Genomic DNA, 18,667 nt, shown 5'->3' with positions numbered 1-18,667 from the left:
GATAACACAGGAAATAATACAAAAAAAACACATAAGAAGAAAAACCTTGGTAGACGATGTTTCCTCCAGTTGCTCTACATATTTTAAAGCAGTTTCTAAGACCTTGTGTCCTTCGTTGTGAGAAATCTTGGGCGCAATTTCCTCATCTACATCTGCTTCTTCGTCTTCTTCTTTTTCGTTTACCGTGTTGACTTTCATCTGTCACTTCAAATTCTTCATCTTGGGCAATCCATTCATTTATGTCATCTTCTGTGGCGTCAGCACAACCTGGAACTTTTCGTAACAACGAAAGCAGGGTAGTATTTTCTGGTTTGGTCTGCTGCTGTAGATTTTCATCATCTGGAGAATTTTCTTGATTTTCCTGTAGCAAAATTTTCCAGGATTTTGATTTTGCAGTTATATTTGCTCCAACACTCTCCCAAGATTGGACCAAGTCATAAGTTACATCTTTCAGATTAATATGGCGCAACTGCTCTAGCATGTCTTCTCCCCTGTCCATAGCCTTAATTAAAGAGGAAAGCAAGTTTCTGCGGTAGTTTCTCTTCAGTGTCTCAAAGGTCCCTTGATCCATAGGCTGACATAAGGATGTGACATTTGGAGGCAAAAACATGGCCTTTATATCTTGATCTTGAAGTTTATCTTCATTAGGATGACAAGTGGCATTGTCTAGAAGCAACAGTGCTTTGTGGGGCAAGTTGTTGGCTTTCAAAAACTTTTCAGTTTGTAGCATAAACTCATTAAAAACCGTTCTTTAAAAATGTCTGAGCTCATCCAAGCATTTTTTTGGTTGTAATATTTCACTGGTAAAGCATTTTAAGATACATTTTTAAATGCTCTCGTTTTTTTGGCTTATCATAGACAGTTTCATTTTCAAATTTGCTGTGGCGTTACTGCATGCAAGAACTGTGACTCTTTCTTTGCTACGTTTGTAGCCTGGAGCTGCCTTTTCGGCTGTTGATGCTAATGTTTTTTTCCGGTAACATTTTGTAATTGAGACCAGTCTCGTCACAGTTAAAAATTTGATTGCTTGTTAAGTTTTCCTTGTCCAGTAACTTGTGAAGTTTATGCTAAACAATTGAACAGCTTCAGAATATGCTGAAAGGTTTTAACCATAGACAATAAGTTGCAAAATTCCATATCTTTTCTTCCACCTATCGAGCCAGCCTACACTAGCTGTGAAAAAAGGTTCACCTTCATTTAGTTCATTACGAAACTTTAAGGCTCTTTCCTGCAAAATAGGTCCCGACATGGGTACACCTTTATCTCTATGTTAAGTAAACCATAGGAACAAAGCTTCACTTAGTTTTTCATAATCACATTTTTTCATGGTTTTCTGATCTTCCAAAACAGCCGAGGTTGCTCGCTGAGAACACTACTTCCTAATTTCAATGCGGTTCCTTTTCCAGTCTCCAACTGTTGTTTTCGCGACGTTATAATCTTGCGCCTCTTTTAATAAAGTTCCACCATTTTTAAAGCTTTAAGTTTTTGTTCCTTTGAAACGACCACCTTTTTCCGTTTTGAAGCCATCACCACAAATTTTTACAATAAACAAAGTGCAACACGTCCAGTCGACTACAGATCGAAAGGGTCGGTTAACATAGGTCAGACACCGAAGATCGGATAATCGAGAGTAAATGGCCGCTACAAGGATAGCAGTTTCTTTCACATAATCTCTGTTATCTTACATTTTACAAATCTACTCCAGATGGCTTTCCACTGCTAAGCAATCACACTGAAGTTTCTGTTCCATGATCACTCATCTCAATATCTGTCATTCCAGCATTGGTGCAGTAATTGAAATGAGAGACCATACTGCAATCTTCCAAGGTGAAACCGTTCAGAAGACTGAATTCAGTATTTTGGCCTTCTTCCATCTTCTTCCATTCCAGTGACTAAATGGTCTCTGAGTACTGAATAGATAATGTTCATCTCCTTACTGACTTTACATAAGAGCAAAAGTACTTAGTTTTTGGTCAGATTGATTGGCAAGATTTACTTTGTGTCATTAAGTGCTGCTGTCATTGTTCTCCTTAAGCTGATTCTCACTTTGTTTATCTTTTGTCACTAAGGTTTCGACTTCTCTTAGGAAGAATTGAGATATATCTCACTCAGTTACACACTCTCTCTCTCTCTCTCTCTCTCTCTCTCTCTCTCTCTCTCGTGTGTGTGTGTGTGTGTGTGTGTGTGTGTGTGTGTGTGGGCACGCGCGCGCGCGTGTGCGTGTCCGTTGTCAGATGGCTAAATAGCACAGTCTTTCAAAAATGTCTTCCCTTTGCTTAACATCTAATCTATGTGGTCAGTAGCAATCTGTCATTATACGTATTAACAAAGAAATGATTTCAGCAAAAGAGTCATCATTCATACATGGTGTAAAACTGCTTCTGCCCCCCCCCCCCCCCCCCACGTTTGAGGCTTTAATGAAACAAATCTGTTACACATGTATCAAAGTATTTTCCATCACTGGCCAGTACTTTCGCCCAGCTTTCGTGCAGTGTACGAATGCCGCCTCACAAAGTTGTTCATCTTTCGAAGCGATCCACGAATCGATCCAATTTGTGACTTCTAATGAGATTGGAAGTGTTGGTCAGCCAGGCCGTGCACCATTGATCTAAACAGGTGATAGTCAGAGGGAGCAATGTCTGGAGAATACGGTGGATGGGGTAGGACTTTCCATTTTAACGTTTCCAAATACATTTTGACCTCTTTTTGCAACGTGGGGTCGAGTGTTGTCATGCTGCAAAATCACTTTATCATGCCTCTCGCTGTATTGCGGCCGTTTGTCTTTTAATGCTCTGCTCACACACATTAATTGCATTTGTTAACGTGGTTTTAACACTTCATAGTACACGACGCTGAGCTGGTCCCACCAAATGCAGAGCATGATCTTGGAGCCGTGAATGTTCGGTTTGGCCATAGGCGTGGGAGCATGGCCGGGATATCCCCATGATTTTTTGCATTTATGGTTATCGTAATGAACCTATTTTTCGTCCCCGGTCACAGTGCAATGCAGAAATCCCTTCCGTTTTTGCCTCTGAAGCAACTGTTCACAAACACGCAAACACCGTTCAACGTCTCTTGGTTTCAGCTCACACAGGACCCAAGTTCCTTCTTTCAGAATCCTACCCATAGCCTTGAGACGTTTTGAAATGGCTTACTGTGTCACTCCCACTAGTCGTGTCAATTCTTCTAGAGTTCGACGTGAGTCTTCACTCAGCAATGTCTTCAATTCTGCATCTACGAAAACATTCTCTCTTCCACCGCTATGCTGGTCTAAGATGTTAAAATCACCATTCTTGAAGCGTTGGAACCACTTCAGTCATGTTCTTTCACTAACAGTGTCCTTACCATATGGACTTGATAGCATTCAATGAGACTCGGCCACTGTTTTCTTCATATTGAAACAAAACAGTAACACCTTCCGCAAATGATGAGAATTAGGCTCGTAAACAGACATTTTCAATCAAGAACAACTTTATGATGAAGACGCAAATCGACTAGTGTTTGAATGATGTTATGTTGACCGAGGTCCGAGCCAACTGCCTGACGTCTGATATCTGTGTCTTTTGACTGCTGCTTACAGTTGTCGCCACCTAGCGGCAAACGGCAGAAGCAAAGTTTACACCTTGTAGTTTAAGTACATTAGCCATTTATCTGAGGGCCATTCAAATGCCATGCAATCCCTGGCAGACAAAGACTACCACTTGTGTGAAAATTTAAGGCATCCACTGCCGCCTCCACTCACACATATTGTACCATTGAAGAACCTGAAAAAAGTAATTACCACATATTAGTAAACCAACTGCTCCTATACTGTTGAACTCTGTGAAGACTTGATTTTATACGATTGAGGCCTCCTATATTAGCATTTGTTGTTTGTGCCATGTGGGCTTTCCTACACATTTCACTGTTTGCAAATTTATCCCTTCACTTTCTCAGTTCTTCAATAGGCTTCTTTCATTCTTTGTTTCTTCCTCTTCATCTTCCTTTTTTTTCCTTGGCTTCGCAGATATTTATATGAACGGTTTTTATATTCTGAAGATCTAATGTTCTCTGATTTCTTGCTTTCAGCACCATAAACAGCTCCTTGAAATGTAAAACTTCTGGTTCGGTGCCAAGTGTATCATCTGTAGAAGATATGTTACGCTCCAGGGGTTGTCCACCTGCAGCTCTGAAGTTTCTTTCATCTCAAGTTTTGGAGTGGCATTTAGTTCCCGAGTCAATGTATACAGAGAAACCATCACCACCTTCTCTTGTTTATGGAGCAGTGCATTTGGCAAGACTATTTGGTAAGTTATAATGGGCAAACGTTCAGAATGAAGGTATGTCATTATATTTATATCAGTCGTTCGACAGATTATATGAAGTGAATTATTTTCCAGTTAAATTACCAGGCCTCCTCCATAACACAGACATGCAGGCAAGAAAACTTAAGCTTGTGTTGAGACACTTGCAGCTAATTCTAAAGTAAGTACTTAATTCTTTTTTCTTTATTAATCACATCTTGAGACATTACAGCATCAGACCCCCAAGTGGTAATGAAAAAGCTTCAGTTATGGGTCTGTAAAGAAATAATGAAATGCAATATTTAAGCCTGTTAGTATAATTTTCACTGTAAATTTTTAAACCGCAGCTGTTGATTTCCTTTAGTTTAACTATAGCCTGATTAAAATTACTTGTGGATTGACACTTGAAACACTGGAGGAGGTTTCCTCCAATCAGAACACTTAACATGATGATCGAACTGTTTGCTGTTGTCAAACTGCCACAACAATTGGCCAGTTCATGTAAGCTTCCTTGACTGGATTTCTTTCTTGATGTGCTTGGAATTTTGGACCCCAATTCCAGGGCCTGCCCCTTTTACTTGGGATTTCATCAGATGTGGTAACACCCAAAAAATGCTAATGAAAAGTGCACCTTAGTGGATCCTTTCACACAAGACGCGATTCAGTGTCACATATATTACTCAGTTGACAAAGTCTTCAACTCAAAGGAATTATCCAACTGGGACAGAAATTGGTAGATGTGGTGTACATGTACAGAGAACCAGATGATGGCAATGTCAGGAAAAAATGGATGATTTATTGAAGAGAAAGAGCTTCACAAACTGATCAAGCCGGTAATGCGTTGAGTCACCTCTTGCCCTTTTGCAAGCAGTCACTTGGTATGGCATTGATTGAAACAGTTGTTGGATATCCAAATTCTATCCAATTGGCACATTTGATCATCCAAATCTTGATCTGGTTGGAGGGCGCATCCCATAATGTCCCTAATGTTCTCAGCTGGGGATAGATCTGGTGATCTTGCTGGCCGAAGTAGGGTTGAAGCTCTTAAGATCCGCTGTAGAAACTCCCACCATGTACGGGTGGGCATTATCTTGCTGAAATATAAGCCCAGGTGACTTGCCATGGAGGGCAACAAAACACAGCATAGATTTTCATTGACATATCACTGAACTCTAAGGGGTCCTGCTATGAAAAGAAATGGCATCCCAGGGCCATCACTCCTGCCTGTTGGGCCATATGGTGGGCAACAGTCAGTTGGTATCCCACCACTGTCAGGGGCATCTCCAGATGGAGTAAAATTGTCTTCGGTGATGAGCCCCACTTCAAATTTAACCCCAATGACCAATGAAGACGTGTCTAGACTATCCCCAGACATTGGTGGAATACCAGGTGACTGAGCAACCTACCTGTCACCTGACATATGGCCCGAAGTTAACACTTTGATAGACAAAGCATTTCTGGAAAGCTAGCGCTCCCTCCCTCCCTCCCTCCCTCCCTCCACCAGTGCTACCACACAATCAAAGATGACAGACCTCAGAAGTTATTGATAGTGAATACTTTATATAACCAATGGGTGATGTAGGATTAACTCTGTCCCTCTGGTGGTTTTTTTTTTTTTTTCACACACACACACACACACACACACACACACACACAGGGAGAGAGCAGGATTCAGTGTAGAATTTAAGCAAGAACCTCCTATGACTATTTATAAGGTCACTTCCTAATTTAATTTTGACTGCTTCCTTAGTAACATTATTCTACAGTATCACCTATGCCGAGCCAATATTCTGAAATAGTATATTTTCTTGGCTGCTACAGGAGTGTGTGATGCTGATGTGCAGTATATAAGTCCTAATGGTCTGATCAATATATGAGATGCCACAACTGTGAGGAGTAAGATATACATCCGCCATAGACAAACAAATACCATCCTTTATGGATCCTTAAAGGATCCTAATCTTAGGTGGTGGACGAAAAACACATTTTGCATCATATTTATGCAAAATATGACCTGTCCTGTTGGAAATGCTTCCTGTTTAATGTGAAAAGGCTTTTAGTGTTACCTTGGTGTTGTCATCACTCACCCAGCACATGGTTGGTCCGCAGACCAAAATCCTGCATGGCGGCCCGCTGTGCAGTACTGTTGCCATATGGGGTTGTCAGGGCCACTCTGTGGCTTAATTGTCTCATCTGACGTGCCAGCACTGCCAGCTTCTAACAACAGGCAGCTCAGTATGCTGCAGCTCACTGCTACAGACAGGCTGGGCTGCCTATCAAATATACATCTTGCACTGTGAACCAAGCTCTACCACTGTAGACATGCCGTTACCTCACTGTTGATATTTCCCAAAATACCATGAAAAGCATTTAACATAAAACTGATGGGGCAGAAATATTTTTCTTTGCTAAAAGAAATGTCATTTTACACAATGCATGCAAAGCAAGTGCTCTGAATATATTTGATATAATTTTCTAATATGCCTTTTTTTGGTAAAATGTGCACAGGTAGTTTACTAATATAGTAGAAGTCCCGTATACTGAAGAGCCAAAGAAACTGGTACACCTTTGTAACATCGTGTAGGGCCCCCGGGAGCACGCAGAAGTGCCGCAACAAGATGTGGCATGGGCTTGACTAATGTCTGAAATAGTGCTGGAGGGAATTGACACTTTGAATCCTGCAGATGTGTCCATAAATTCGTATGAGGGGGTGGAAATCTCTTTTGACCAGCACATTGCAAGGCATCCAAGATATGTTCAGTAATGTTCATGTCTGGGGAGTCTGGTGGTCAGCAGAAGTGTTTAAACTCAGAACATAGTGAGTAAAAGAAAAAGTGTGCCATCACCGCTAGTTCACAGATTCCACCGCGAGATGTCAGTTGTTCCACTTGTGACCCACGGAAATACAAGTTATTACGCCAAACGTTGCATGCGAACTTATTCATTCATAAAATTTATGTAATCATATGAAAAGTAGATGGATTTAATTAACTTACATCAGTAGACATTATTTGTCAGCTAGTTTGGATAGTTTCGAAGCAGTCTTGGAAGTTTTTGAAGACTTCCAACTCCTCCTGAATTTGTTTAATGCCAGTGAAAAACTGGCATTTTGTATAATGAAGAATCAGCTTGGGAACGATGTCCATCACATGATCTTCGCAGCATCCAGTGTTAGATATTTCAACAGTTATGTAATTCAAACTATTGAGGCAATCGTAAAAACAAAATGTCACCCCATAAACTGTCCTCACAGAGTTTTACCACGACTATATTTTCCACCTGCACAAGAACATAGAAGACGCCTTTCGATGGATATGTGAGCAGTGTCTTTTCTGTAGAAGATCTGTTATCTCTGATAGATGTAAGTAAAGAGAATGGGATGTCAGACGAATATCCACTTAGAAGCACAAACACTTGTGGCATTTTACGGCTCTTGCTTGATGCACCACGTAACATACCAGACGATAAACTAAACATTCCTTTCCTGTGGTGCTTTTAAGACTCTCAGGAATATGTTGTGGATTGGGATGAGCCTCTGTGAAGTTGTGTGGAACACAGTGTTTTTTTAATTACGTCTTCCATTTCCAGAACTCCGTCTCTGTTCTTTTGCTGCAAATGTCTGGCTAACGTCCACATTTGGCATACATATGACGTCAATGAAAATTCACATTTATGTTCGCAGTTTCTGCCAGAAGATAGGGCTAGTTTTATAGGAATGTAAACACACTGTAACATGTGCAAGCTCAAGAAGTCTATTAATGATGGGTGATCATTGCAACTCTGAGACCTTACGATACTGAAATGATGATGAAGTGGGTCCTGATTAAATTTCGCAGTCAAGACATAGTTGAAATCTTTGTCCCACAAATATTCAGATATCTCCAATGTACTTTCAGTGGTTACTCTTAGAGACTGGAGAGTTCTTTTGGAAGCAAAGCTGTTTTTTATGTTCATTAATGTTTTGTGAGCCTCTGAGTTGTTGTACAATGCATCCTTAGGAAACGAAGAATTAAGTGCGTCCACTACATTGTTCATACATCTTGTGAATGATTCCATTGATTCACTGCCTTCAGATCCTGTTGCTTTAATTTTCCTGAAGAATTTTATGCTGTTGGCTACTGAGTTACTGAATAACTGCAGGGCTGATCTTAACATTCATTCGTTCAAATGACATCGGGTTCAAGTGGGTGGAAGTTAACTTGTGGCAAACTTGCGAGGTGCCGGGGCTAGCAGTGTACTTAACACTAAATTCTTCTAGAATCTACATATGTAAATGATGCTCTAAGCCCCCCCCTATTCTAACTCCGACTTTTGCTGTTGCACATGGATTAAAAAGATACGCGAACTGACTGTAATCAACCCTGCAAGTGGAGTAGAAAAGAGTTTGGCACCTGCAATAATTTAATTTGATAAATAAGTTAAATAAAGGAAGGTTTCATTAACGTAGTGGGAAATGATAGGGTTGCTCTACCGATTAACAGAATGAAAGTTCTGTCCAAAATAACAATATGATTTATTAAGACTAAACACAAAATAATAAACAAAAACACATGAAACATTTACAATACATCAAATTGGCACAAACTGGATACTCAAACAAATGCTGTGAAGGTGAAGTTGTCCCTAAACTAGATTGTGACGTTTATGACGAAGTGGTATGTGGAGCCAATTCCTTGCAACTCAAATCTTAAGAGAGACACACAGCTAACCCAACATTAATTGCTGCTACATTAGAACTCAGGCAATGAACGCCCAAGATAGAACAAAGTTAGAAAAGACGAACAGGCGCGCTCTGCTGAACTCTGATTATCACCTAGCAAAAATGCCTGCTTTCCCTGTGCTGCGGACGTACATTACCAAGCTCTGTCTTCTTAGCTGCAAGGACACGATCTGGCGTACTGGAAGCGATGGCTGGTTGCTTCGACGTCCCATCGTGGTGATGATAATGTCGCGAGTATAGCCCGAAACAAATTGTCCTGGTCTGGTTGTTCCAGACTAAAGACTTCCTATCAATACAAATGCGCCTCTGAGGGAGACGAAGAAGGCTCGCCACACAACCACTGACGGTACAGTGATTGATTTTCACAAGCGAAGTCACACAGTAACTCCGATACAGTCAACTTTAGCCAAAACTGCACAAGACATACAACATAGGCCGCTTGTACGCAGAACGCTCAATTGCCAACTGTACTCGGAAAGTTACGTTGAAGTCGAAACTTCAACAACTTCGTTAAACAGTTACAATCAAATAAAAGTATATTAGACATCCAACGGAAGGCAGGCTGTCCAGAGCAGCGAGTGCTCAGTGTTGTAACCTACTCCGACTGAAAGGCGAGAGCCGACTCCCCACAAGAGCACCCGTACAAACCGAACACAGTACATTCCCGCCCCCACGACAGTGGCCGTGGTTAACCGTTCCAATCAGCAACTCGAAAACCGGCGGAAAATTCCACTCTATTGCCGGAGCACTACCATTCCACCAGTGGAGATTCTTGGCGCCAATTTCTGCGCCGATTTTGCTACGTCACAGAGCTATGCCCTGAGCAAGCCAATCACAGTTACTATACTGCAGAAAACGCGGGAAGTTGCGCGCCAAGGCTGCTTGGGAACACAAGTCATTCCCACGCCTCGGTGGTAGCCCGCCAGAAAGTGTTTTCGCTAAGTTTCTGCGAAGTAACGGAACCTCTAGCCCAGCCGCTACTTCAGGCCCCTCCGGGCGTGTCTTTGGACAATGTCGGCGTCTGGAAAGCATTCACTTGACTCCCTCACATCCGTCGGCTTACCCTTTCAAGATCAGCAGAGCCCGCCTGTCACCGGACCACCTGGGTGACGAGAGACGCTGTGTGGGAAGTCCGCTTGTGAAGGAATAGCAACTTTTCACCGCATGCAATTAGAGAGGAAAATCGTAAGATAGAAATATATATGAGAGGGGGCTCATGCCACCTCTCAAACTTTTAATCTGGAAAATCCTGGGAAATTATCTTCTTGATAGACTCTGCAATAAAAATTATAGTTGACAATCTCATTGTTAAAAAGTACTTCAGTTTTATCACAGAAAGTATTTTTTTTATACACACTTTGTGTGATCAGCATCTGAAAATGATCACTCTTCTGGTTTTGTCAACAGGATTTGATATAGAGCAAGTTACTTTTTTTCCCCCACTAATTCCAAGACCTTTTTATTCGATTGACTGACATCACAAGTGAAGGCAATAATTCTTGTTCTGGCTTGTTCCAGCTGGATAATCACTTGAATTAATATCTGCAAGATGATGTCGCCTGGAGTTGCGTTGCGACTTGCATACGCAGCAACAGGTTGGATCCAGTTATGCAACAGAGGAGCAAACATGAACAGGAGAGCATGATTGGCAAGTTTATTCTTACAGTTGTCTGGAGTATACTCTTCTAAATCGACGAAACCATCAGCTTTCAGGGAATTGTTATTAAATTGCAATTCTTTTTGGAGCTTAATTTCATCAAAAATCAGCACACCTAAGTGTTTGGTTTTCATCTTGTTCTTCCCGAAAATAATTCTTAATGGCCTCCACAGCACGTGTATTGATTCCATATGAGCATTTGAGACCCTTTACTAAATTTTGAAGATGTGTTTCTGAAGGAAGTGACAACAAACCATGCTTCATGTCTGTATCCATTGGGCGACTTAATTTTTAAGAGCACACTGTCCAGAAGAAACTCTTCTTCATACCGCATTCCCTTAGTGCTTTTTAATCGGCATTTCTTTATCATAGTGTCTACTATCATTTTCTGTTTCTTACTCAGTTCGGAATGATCTAGGAAATATGATTGAGCTGTCTTATGATTTTCGTCTGAGAGCTGCTTTCGCAGTAGATGGATTTCTGCATTCCCTGTTCTTAGTTTATTACGTAATCGCACAACTTCCAGCTTCTTACACTTTAATGTTCTGTTTAGTGAAATGAGCGCTGCTTCTGGTACCTTCTGTACATTTTCCTCGACAGATGAAACACTGGGAAACATCGGAACTTCTTGTTGAACGTTTTCTTTACAGCAGCTACTCTTTTGCGAGTGTTTTACTGGCAGTGGTTTTCTTTTGTGTAATATTGTTGATAGATATTTCGGTACATTTTGAAATAAATGAGGAACTGCCCCTGATTTTAGAGACCACCTTTGTCTTGGAATTTTAACTTGTTTACCCTCGATGATAAACACTTCGAAGTTCCCCACAGAAATGTGAATCACACATGAAACAATTGTGAGTTAGAATTCTGTCTCTCCGAGGAATTGCTCTGACCCATTTTGCAAATTCTACTTCATCTTTTGGAGGCTTAAAAAAATGTTTACCTTTACTTTCTCGGTAGCCAGATCTGCACGCTGGAACGAAACAAGTCGGCATTTTTTATCCTTCTTCAAATGTGAGTAACTATATCCCTAAACACCACTTATTCACCACAGACTTCAACTCTTCAACGTTCACTCACAACACCATAAATATACTCCCAAAATAAGCACAGGCAGTAGGGAAAAACACCTTCGGATAAAGCAAAACCATGCGAACTTGAGTCTCAAGCGACAGTGCTGCTCGTAGTTCACCGGCACGCCACCCGTCCTATGCTGCCTGTGTTAACAGGTGGGGAGTCAGTACACTTTCTCTTCTACTCACTATGCTCAGAAGAGTGTTCCAGAAGCCATACTGTAGCAATTGTGGATGTGTGGGTGTCACATTGTCCTGCTGCCATTGTCAAAGTCTGTCAGAATGCACAATGGACATGAATGGATGCAGGTGATCAGACAGGATACTTATGCACTTGTCTCTGGTCAGAGTCGTATGTAGTCATATAAGAGGGTGGGGGGGGGGGGGGGGGCGGCGGCGGCATATCACTCGAACTGCACATGCCACACCATTACAGGGCCTCCATCCACCAGCTTGAACAGTCACCAGCTTACATGCAGGGTCCATGGATTCATGAAAGTGTTTCCATACACGTACATGTCCATTTGCTCAATACAATTTGAAACGAGACTCGTCCAGCCAGGCAACAGGTTTTCAGTCATCAACAGTCCAGTGTTGGTGTTGGTGGGTCCAGGCGAGGCATTATATCCAAATCCGCAGTATATCGGGCTTCTATGCACATCTGATTAGATGCTTTCATTTACACTTTGAATATCTTCATTTTAAGTGAAATAAAGGGTTGTTTTTGTAGAGATTTCTCTGCCATTATGCTTGTAAGTTAGGTTTTGACACACAATCAAATTTGATAAAAATTAGAACCAACTTTTCAGTGTTGCTGCAGCTGCATATGGTAGGTGCTGCATATCTGATTTGCCAATTAAGTGGGTTATTGTCATGTCAAACCATTTTTGTTACATTCCAAAGAACAGTTAAGTATGGTATTACTCTGGGCTGACAGTACTATTTTGTGCTGGTGAATTATTAACGAACTGTTTTTGTGTTAAAATGATTTTCACTGTACCTTGGGCGAGATAAAACTGCCAGCATGTCTACTGTGGCATTCGCTGTGTTATTCAGCGGTTTGGTATTTAACAAATTTGTAAATGGAAATGATAATCTTATTTTATTACATTGAGTAGTTACTAAATAATTCTTCTCCCGGCTAAAGATTTGATCAAGTTGCTAAAGACCTCCAAGTTAACGTCGTGTTAAAGTGTTGTCTGTAAGTTGTGTAAGTGTCACTAAATCGCAGTTCATACAACAGATTCTATACAACTATTGATTAAGATGGAAGCAGTTATTTTCAGCAAAATGATAATTAAAACCACCGAATATCAGCCGCGCACAACACCGACGTATGTTACCTGAAACAATATTCTTCGCAACTCGTGCGTAATTAATTTCGGCTCCATACATCAGCTAGAAAAGTTTGTTATAACGATCATGCTATGAGCACTGATTTTAAAGAACCAGTCTGATTAGAATTATTTTCATTGAAATGAGTTCGGAACCACCGGTGCACATTTATTTTTACACATTTGTATTACGTTCAGTACTTACGTCTGCAGAGTTGCGTACTTTAAATTTGAATTTGCCACTGAGGTAATAGTTAAGATGGCGGCAGACAATTGATAGAGACTTTCTATTGTTAGAGCAAATAAGTAAATATTTAAAATGGTTATTAAACGCTATAAAATCTACTTTCGTATTGTGCACTATTTAGACTTCATCAAGCAAACATTTGATTTGTTTCTAAGGAAAACACAGACCTACACGCGATACAAATCGCTATCATCAATGGCTGCGCTTGTTGCAGCGGAAAGAAATAATTGACACAGATAATGCTTACTGAGAGAGGAATTAGAGTTACAAATAATTAATCACTCATATTTATAATAATAATGAACTCTATTTTCAAGTAATAATTAACAAATAATTACAATTTCTTAACAGACCTCAGTTTGATATGCGTCCGCAATCTACAAAAGCCAACCAACAAAAGGTAAAAACAAAGGAATACAAACGCGGATCATAAAAGGAAATTACAATTATCATTGTCTTTGTATGATACACATCGATATGTCCAATTATATCATAAAATATTATATAAATAATTAATATTTATAAGTTTTCACTGTTTTGCATACGTCGAATACATAATGTTTATAACTGTTAGAGGCATAATTTCCTCTCATCGCACTGTAGCCAAAAATTTATCACGTGGATGTTACACTACACAGGGTGTATACGACCTGGGACAACTGGAAAAAGCCCAGGAATTTTTTCATCCGGGAGAAAACTGGGAAAAACTCGGAAATTTTGTAGAATTACAGGAATTTTCATTGTTTTTGTTTTCTGTTAAATTTTCGTGATTTTTGACTTAAAAACCAGTACTGTAACTAAAGGTATTATTGTATCCCACTAAGCAGAATAATACTACTGCAACAAAACATGAAAGAGAAAAAAAACGAAAATAAAACTTAAATTAAGGAAATATGCCATATACACTCCTGGAAATTGAAATAAGAACACCATGAATTCATTGTCCCAGGAAGGGGAAACTTTATTGACACATTCCTGGGCTCAGATACATCACATGATCACACTGACAGAACCACAGGCACATAGACACAGGCAACAGGGCATGCACAATGTCGGCACTAGTACAGTGTATATCCACCTTTCGCAGCAATGCAGGCTGCTATTCTCCCATGGAGACGATCGTAGAGATGCTGGATGTAGTCCTGTGGAACGGCTTGCCATGCCATTTCCACCTGGCGCTTCAGTTGGACCAGCGTTCGTGCTGGACGTGCAGACCGCGTGAGACGACGCTTCATCCAGTCCCAAACATGCTCAATGGGGGACAGATCCGGAGATCTTGCTGGCCAGGGTAGTTGACTTACACCTTCTAGAGCACGTTGGGTGGCACGGGATACATGCGGACGTGCATTGTCCTGTTGGAACAGCAAGTTCCCTTGCTGGTCTAGGAATGGTAGAACGATGGGTTCGATGACGGTTTGGATGTACCGTGCACTATTCAGTGTCCCCTCGACGATCACCAGTGGTGTACGGCCAGTGTAGGAGATCGCTCCCCACACCATGATGCCGGGTGTTGGCCCTGTGTGCCTCGGTCGTATGCAGTCCTGATTGTGGCGCTCACCTGCACGGCGCCAAACACGCATACGACCATCATTGGCACCAAGGCAGAAGCGACTCTCATCGCTGAAGACGACACGTCTCCATTCGTCCCTCCATTCACGCCTGTCGCGACACCACTGGAGGCGGGCTGCACGATGTTGGGGTGTGAGCGGAAGACGGCCTAACGGTGTGCGGGACCGTAGCCCAGCTTCATGGAGACGGTTGCGAATGGTCCTCGCCGATACCCCAGGAGCAACAGTGTCCCTAATTTGCTGGGAAGTGACAGTGCGGTCCCCTACGGCACTGCGTAGGATCCTACGGTCTTGGCGTGCATCCGTGCGTCGCTGCGGTCCGGTCCCAGGTCGACGGGCACGTGCGACAACATCGATGTACTGGGGAGACCTCACGCCCCATGTGTTGAGCAATTCGGCGGTACGTCCACCCGGCCTCCCGCATGCCCACTATACGCCCTCGCTCAAAGTCCGTCAACTGCACATACGGTTCACGTCCACGCTGTCGCGGCATGCTACCAGTGTTAAAGACTGCGATGGAGCTCCGTATGCCACGGCAAACTGGCTGACACTGACGGCGGCGGTGCACAAATGCTGCGCAGCTAGCGCCATTCGACGGCCAACACCGCGGTTCCTGGTGTGTCCGCTGCGCCGTGCGTGTGATCATTGCTTGTACAGCCCTCTCGCAGTGTCCGGAGCAAGTATGGTGGGTCTGACACACCGGTGTCACACACAGCTAGAATTACATTTGCTTGTATTTTTCTTAATTGAGTTGTATATGTGCTAATAATTCATTAAATTTTGCCCTGCAGCTCAGATATTGTCAAACTATCTGTTCTGATGGCACATGACAGTCTCGGGAGCAACAATATATTACTTATTGTTGTAGGCAGCATCACTGAAATCCGACAAACACCTACACAAAGCATAGATACCCAGAAAGTCAACATTATTCTCCGTTTGTCACTGCATATTTCAGTTTGTCTACACTCTACGAACACACACAACCTCAAAACTCTTGCAACTAGTGTTGCCAAAGTGTTTAGTTTCACTGACGATTTGCGCAAACGCACGGCGCACATGCGCAGTGGTCGGTAGTGCAGTTGCCTGCAACCTAGTGTTGTCGTATAAACTAGGCTAAATTCATTTGAGTAGTTGCGGGTGGGCTCTTGCGCATTCGCAGTTGAGTCGCGTATGAGTAGTACATTCTCCTGCGTCTGGCTACAGATGTGTGGCTTGGCGCCACTGTCTAGTATTGTCCCAGTTCGGAAATATCGTAGATCCGGGGCTGATGTACAGAGCTGCCTGAGTTGTAGTGGGGAGGTGGGTAGTCTCCACGTGACCTGTGTTTAGTGATTTTGCTGTTCCCTCATTCATCGCTCTCACACCAAATGAAAACAAAACGGATTTCTGTGGTCGGGAGCTATCAAATGAATTCAGATACGTTCGCATAATTATGGAAGGCTACAATATGTTATTAGTTTCAGATTTTATTTCCACTTTTCTGACAGTTAAGCATTAATCACCTTGCAGAACAATGAAGTTATTTTTGTTGGTTTGCTAAAGAGATTTGGCTTTTATCAATCTTTTCTGCTGAGGCAGTCAATTTACTTGAAACGAAGTGTTTAATTTCACACTATTGGCCAGTTTAAACTGTTCTCTGCATTTAAAGTGCACGTTTTCCATCTTCTAGCATGTATGGTATTATGTTATAATAAAGAACCAAACATGAGATATTACAGTACTGGTACTCCAAGAAAATTTACATCCGAATCTGGACATACGAATCTGCGCTTCAAGCCGAATTATGAATTTTATTATGGTTCACGAAATTCCAATGTTTTTAAAGTATCCTCTGAGGTCTTGTTCAAAGGACGTAATGTAAGGTCTTTTAATGTTTTACACGTACGAACATACGGGCTTCCTGCGTCATCGTAGCTGCGCAAGCGCGGTGACTCCTGTTATCTGGCACACTCTGGCAACTGCTGGAAGAAACCTGTTTCTGACAGGTTGTGGGAAAATATTGCGAATGGTGGTTTGTAGAGAGTTACTTTCAAAGTAAATATCCTTTTCCGCAAGATGAACTATGTGCGAGAATTTACGATGAATTTCTTAAATTACAGAGCGTTAAACTCGCATTTAAAAGTCAACTCTTTCAGGATGACCATTTAGAAGAATTTCGAGCGCAGATGATCAGACATTTGTGTTGTTATTAAGAATTTTACTGGCACATTTGTGTGATGTATCTTAAAGTGTAACATGCGCAAGAAAGATCAACATTATGTGTGGAAGCTTAGCTTCTCTTGCAGCAACACTATGTATATTAATTTAAACCATTAACTTCTTTTATTTGTGTGTTCGTGTTACTCAAGAGTGATTTTGCTATTGGTTGACTTCATCACGTATCCTATGCTGTCATCAGCTGGCGAGATCACGTGACATGAGCTATGACTGGCATACAAAAGCACATCACAATCTTGATTTCAATGCTTCGGAAAGTAGCAAGTGGTGTTTGGTGGAATTCGAATTTATTCCTTTGTAGCATGAAAATATGCCAGTGTACGTGTTGCTACACATCAAAGATCTTTCCAAAACAGGTTATTTCCCCTGAGTTTCACTTACTAAAGTGCCAGGAAATTCTATGTTGGTGTTTAAAACCGTAAACATTTAAAGGATTGACGAGCTTTACAGTGCCAAGGGAAAGTATACTGTCTCTTAACAAGGAAAAAGTGTATTTTCACCCAGGAGAAAGTGTGTTTTTATCCGGGAAAAAGCCGAGAATATTTTTTCCTTGTCCATGTATACACCCTGCTACAGTTCACTAATAACCCGCAAAGAAATGTGTTTGTTTATTTGGCTGCAATGAATCGACACTAATTTAAGGATATTTGCATAAATAGAAGCTATGAGGTACAGATACAATAATCAAAAACCAATTTAGAGAGAATATAAAATGTGGTGTGAAAAAATATCAAAAATGTATTCCTGCACTCATTGTCTTTGATATTGGAGTTCCTGTGAAGAAAGAGAAGCATGTCAACATTGTGCAGGTGACACAGAAAGTCATGCAGTTAGAATGAGACCTGCAGTGCTAAAATTTCTCTCTGTTGCAGAGCTTAATGTGACTGTATGTACAAAATTTTTCTGGGGATATTCTGAAGCTGGGAAAATTTTTCCCATTTTCTTCCCAATAAGAAGCCATATTTTGGACCGGTGTATAATTCTGGTTTAAGTACCTATTTAACTCATCTGTGGGTGTCAGATTGTCAACTTCATCTACCCACAAAGCAAGCTTTAGTACTTCTGTTGGTGATGATACTTGATGATGATCTGTTGAGTAAATAGTTTCTTCCGTTTTGCACTTACCTCTTCCACTGTAAGGTTTTTTGCCTGTTGGTCTGAGAGGAGGAGGAGAAGGAGGGGGGGAAGACTTTTAATATACCAAATGTAAAAGTACCACTAAAAACAAAAACAAATGTTCCATTCTTAAAAATATTTAAATTATTTACCAGCATTTAGGACATAGCCAGCGTCACTCTCATATTCTACCTGGACAATCTGACACACAGTTCACTTGTATTTCGCTATTATTTAGGCGAGACTATACCTGAGGTGACCATCATTCCTGCAACCGAATTTAGTTTTCTGTGGTAGACTGCAGTTGTAGACTGCAGTTGAGGAGGCCGTGTCCTTTTGTGACTGGTCACTCGAAATTATCTGTGTAGTAGGTAGTGGATTGTGCGTGTTTACCTCTCCCATGACTTCATGCCTCTGAGATAGACACCATTGTAAGGTAGTGAAATGAT

The 18,667-nt window shown here is 41.4% G+C and overlaps 1 protein-coding gene across 2 annotated transcripts in view; it reads left to right on the top strand.

Moving 5' to 3' along the window:
• The window catches only part of LOC126236826 (male-specific lethal 3 homolog), a 123,112-nt gene that overhangs the window by 98,315 nt on the left and 6,130 nt on the right, over window positions 1-18,667 (top strand). For both annotated transcript variants that reach the window (XM_049946428.1, XM_049946427.1), the window contains 2 exons: window positions 4,069-4,286; window positions 4,380-4,464. In XM_049946428.1, coding sequence (XP_049802385.1) covers window positions 4,069-4,286; window positions 4,380-4,464 — 303 coding nt within the window. The remainder of the gene's footprint in view (window positions 1-4,068; window positions 4,287-4,379; window positions 4,465-18,667) is intronic.

Source organism: Schistocerca nitens, chromosome 2 (assembly GCF_023898315.1).
Source record: "Schistocerca nitens isolate TAMUIC-IGC-003100 chromosome 2, iqSchNite1.1, whole genome shotgun sequence".
In the NCBI taxonomy this organism is placed as follows: Eukaryota; Metazoa; Arthropoda; class Insecta; order Orthoptera; family Acrididae; genus Schistocerca; species Schistocerca nitens.
This window is presented reverse-complemented; position numbering and strand designations above follow the sequence as displayed.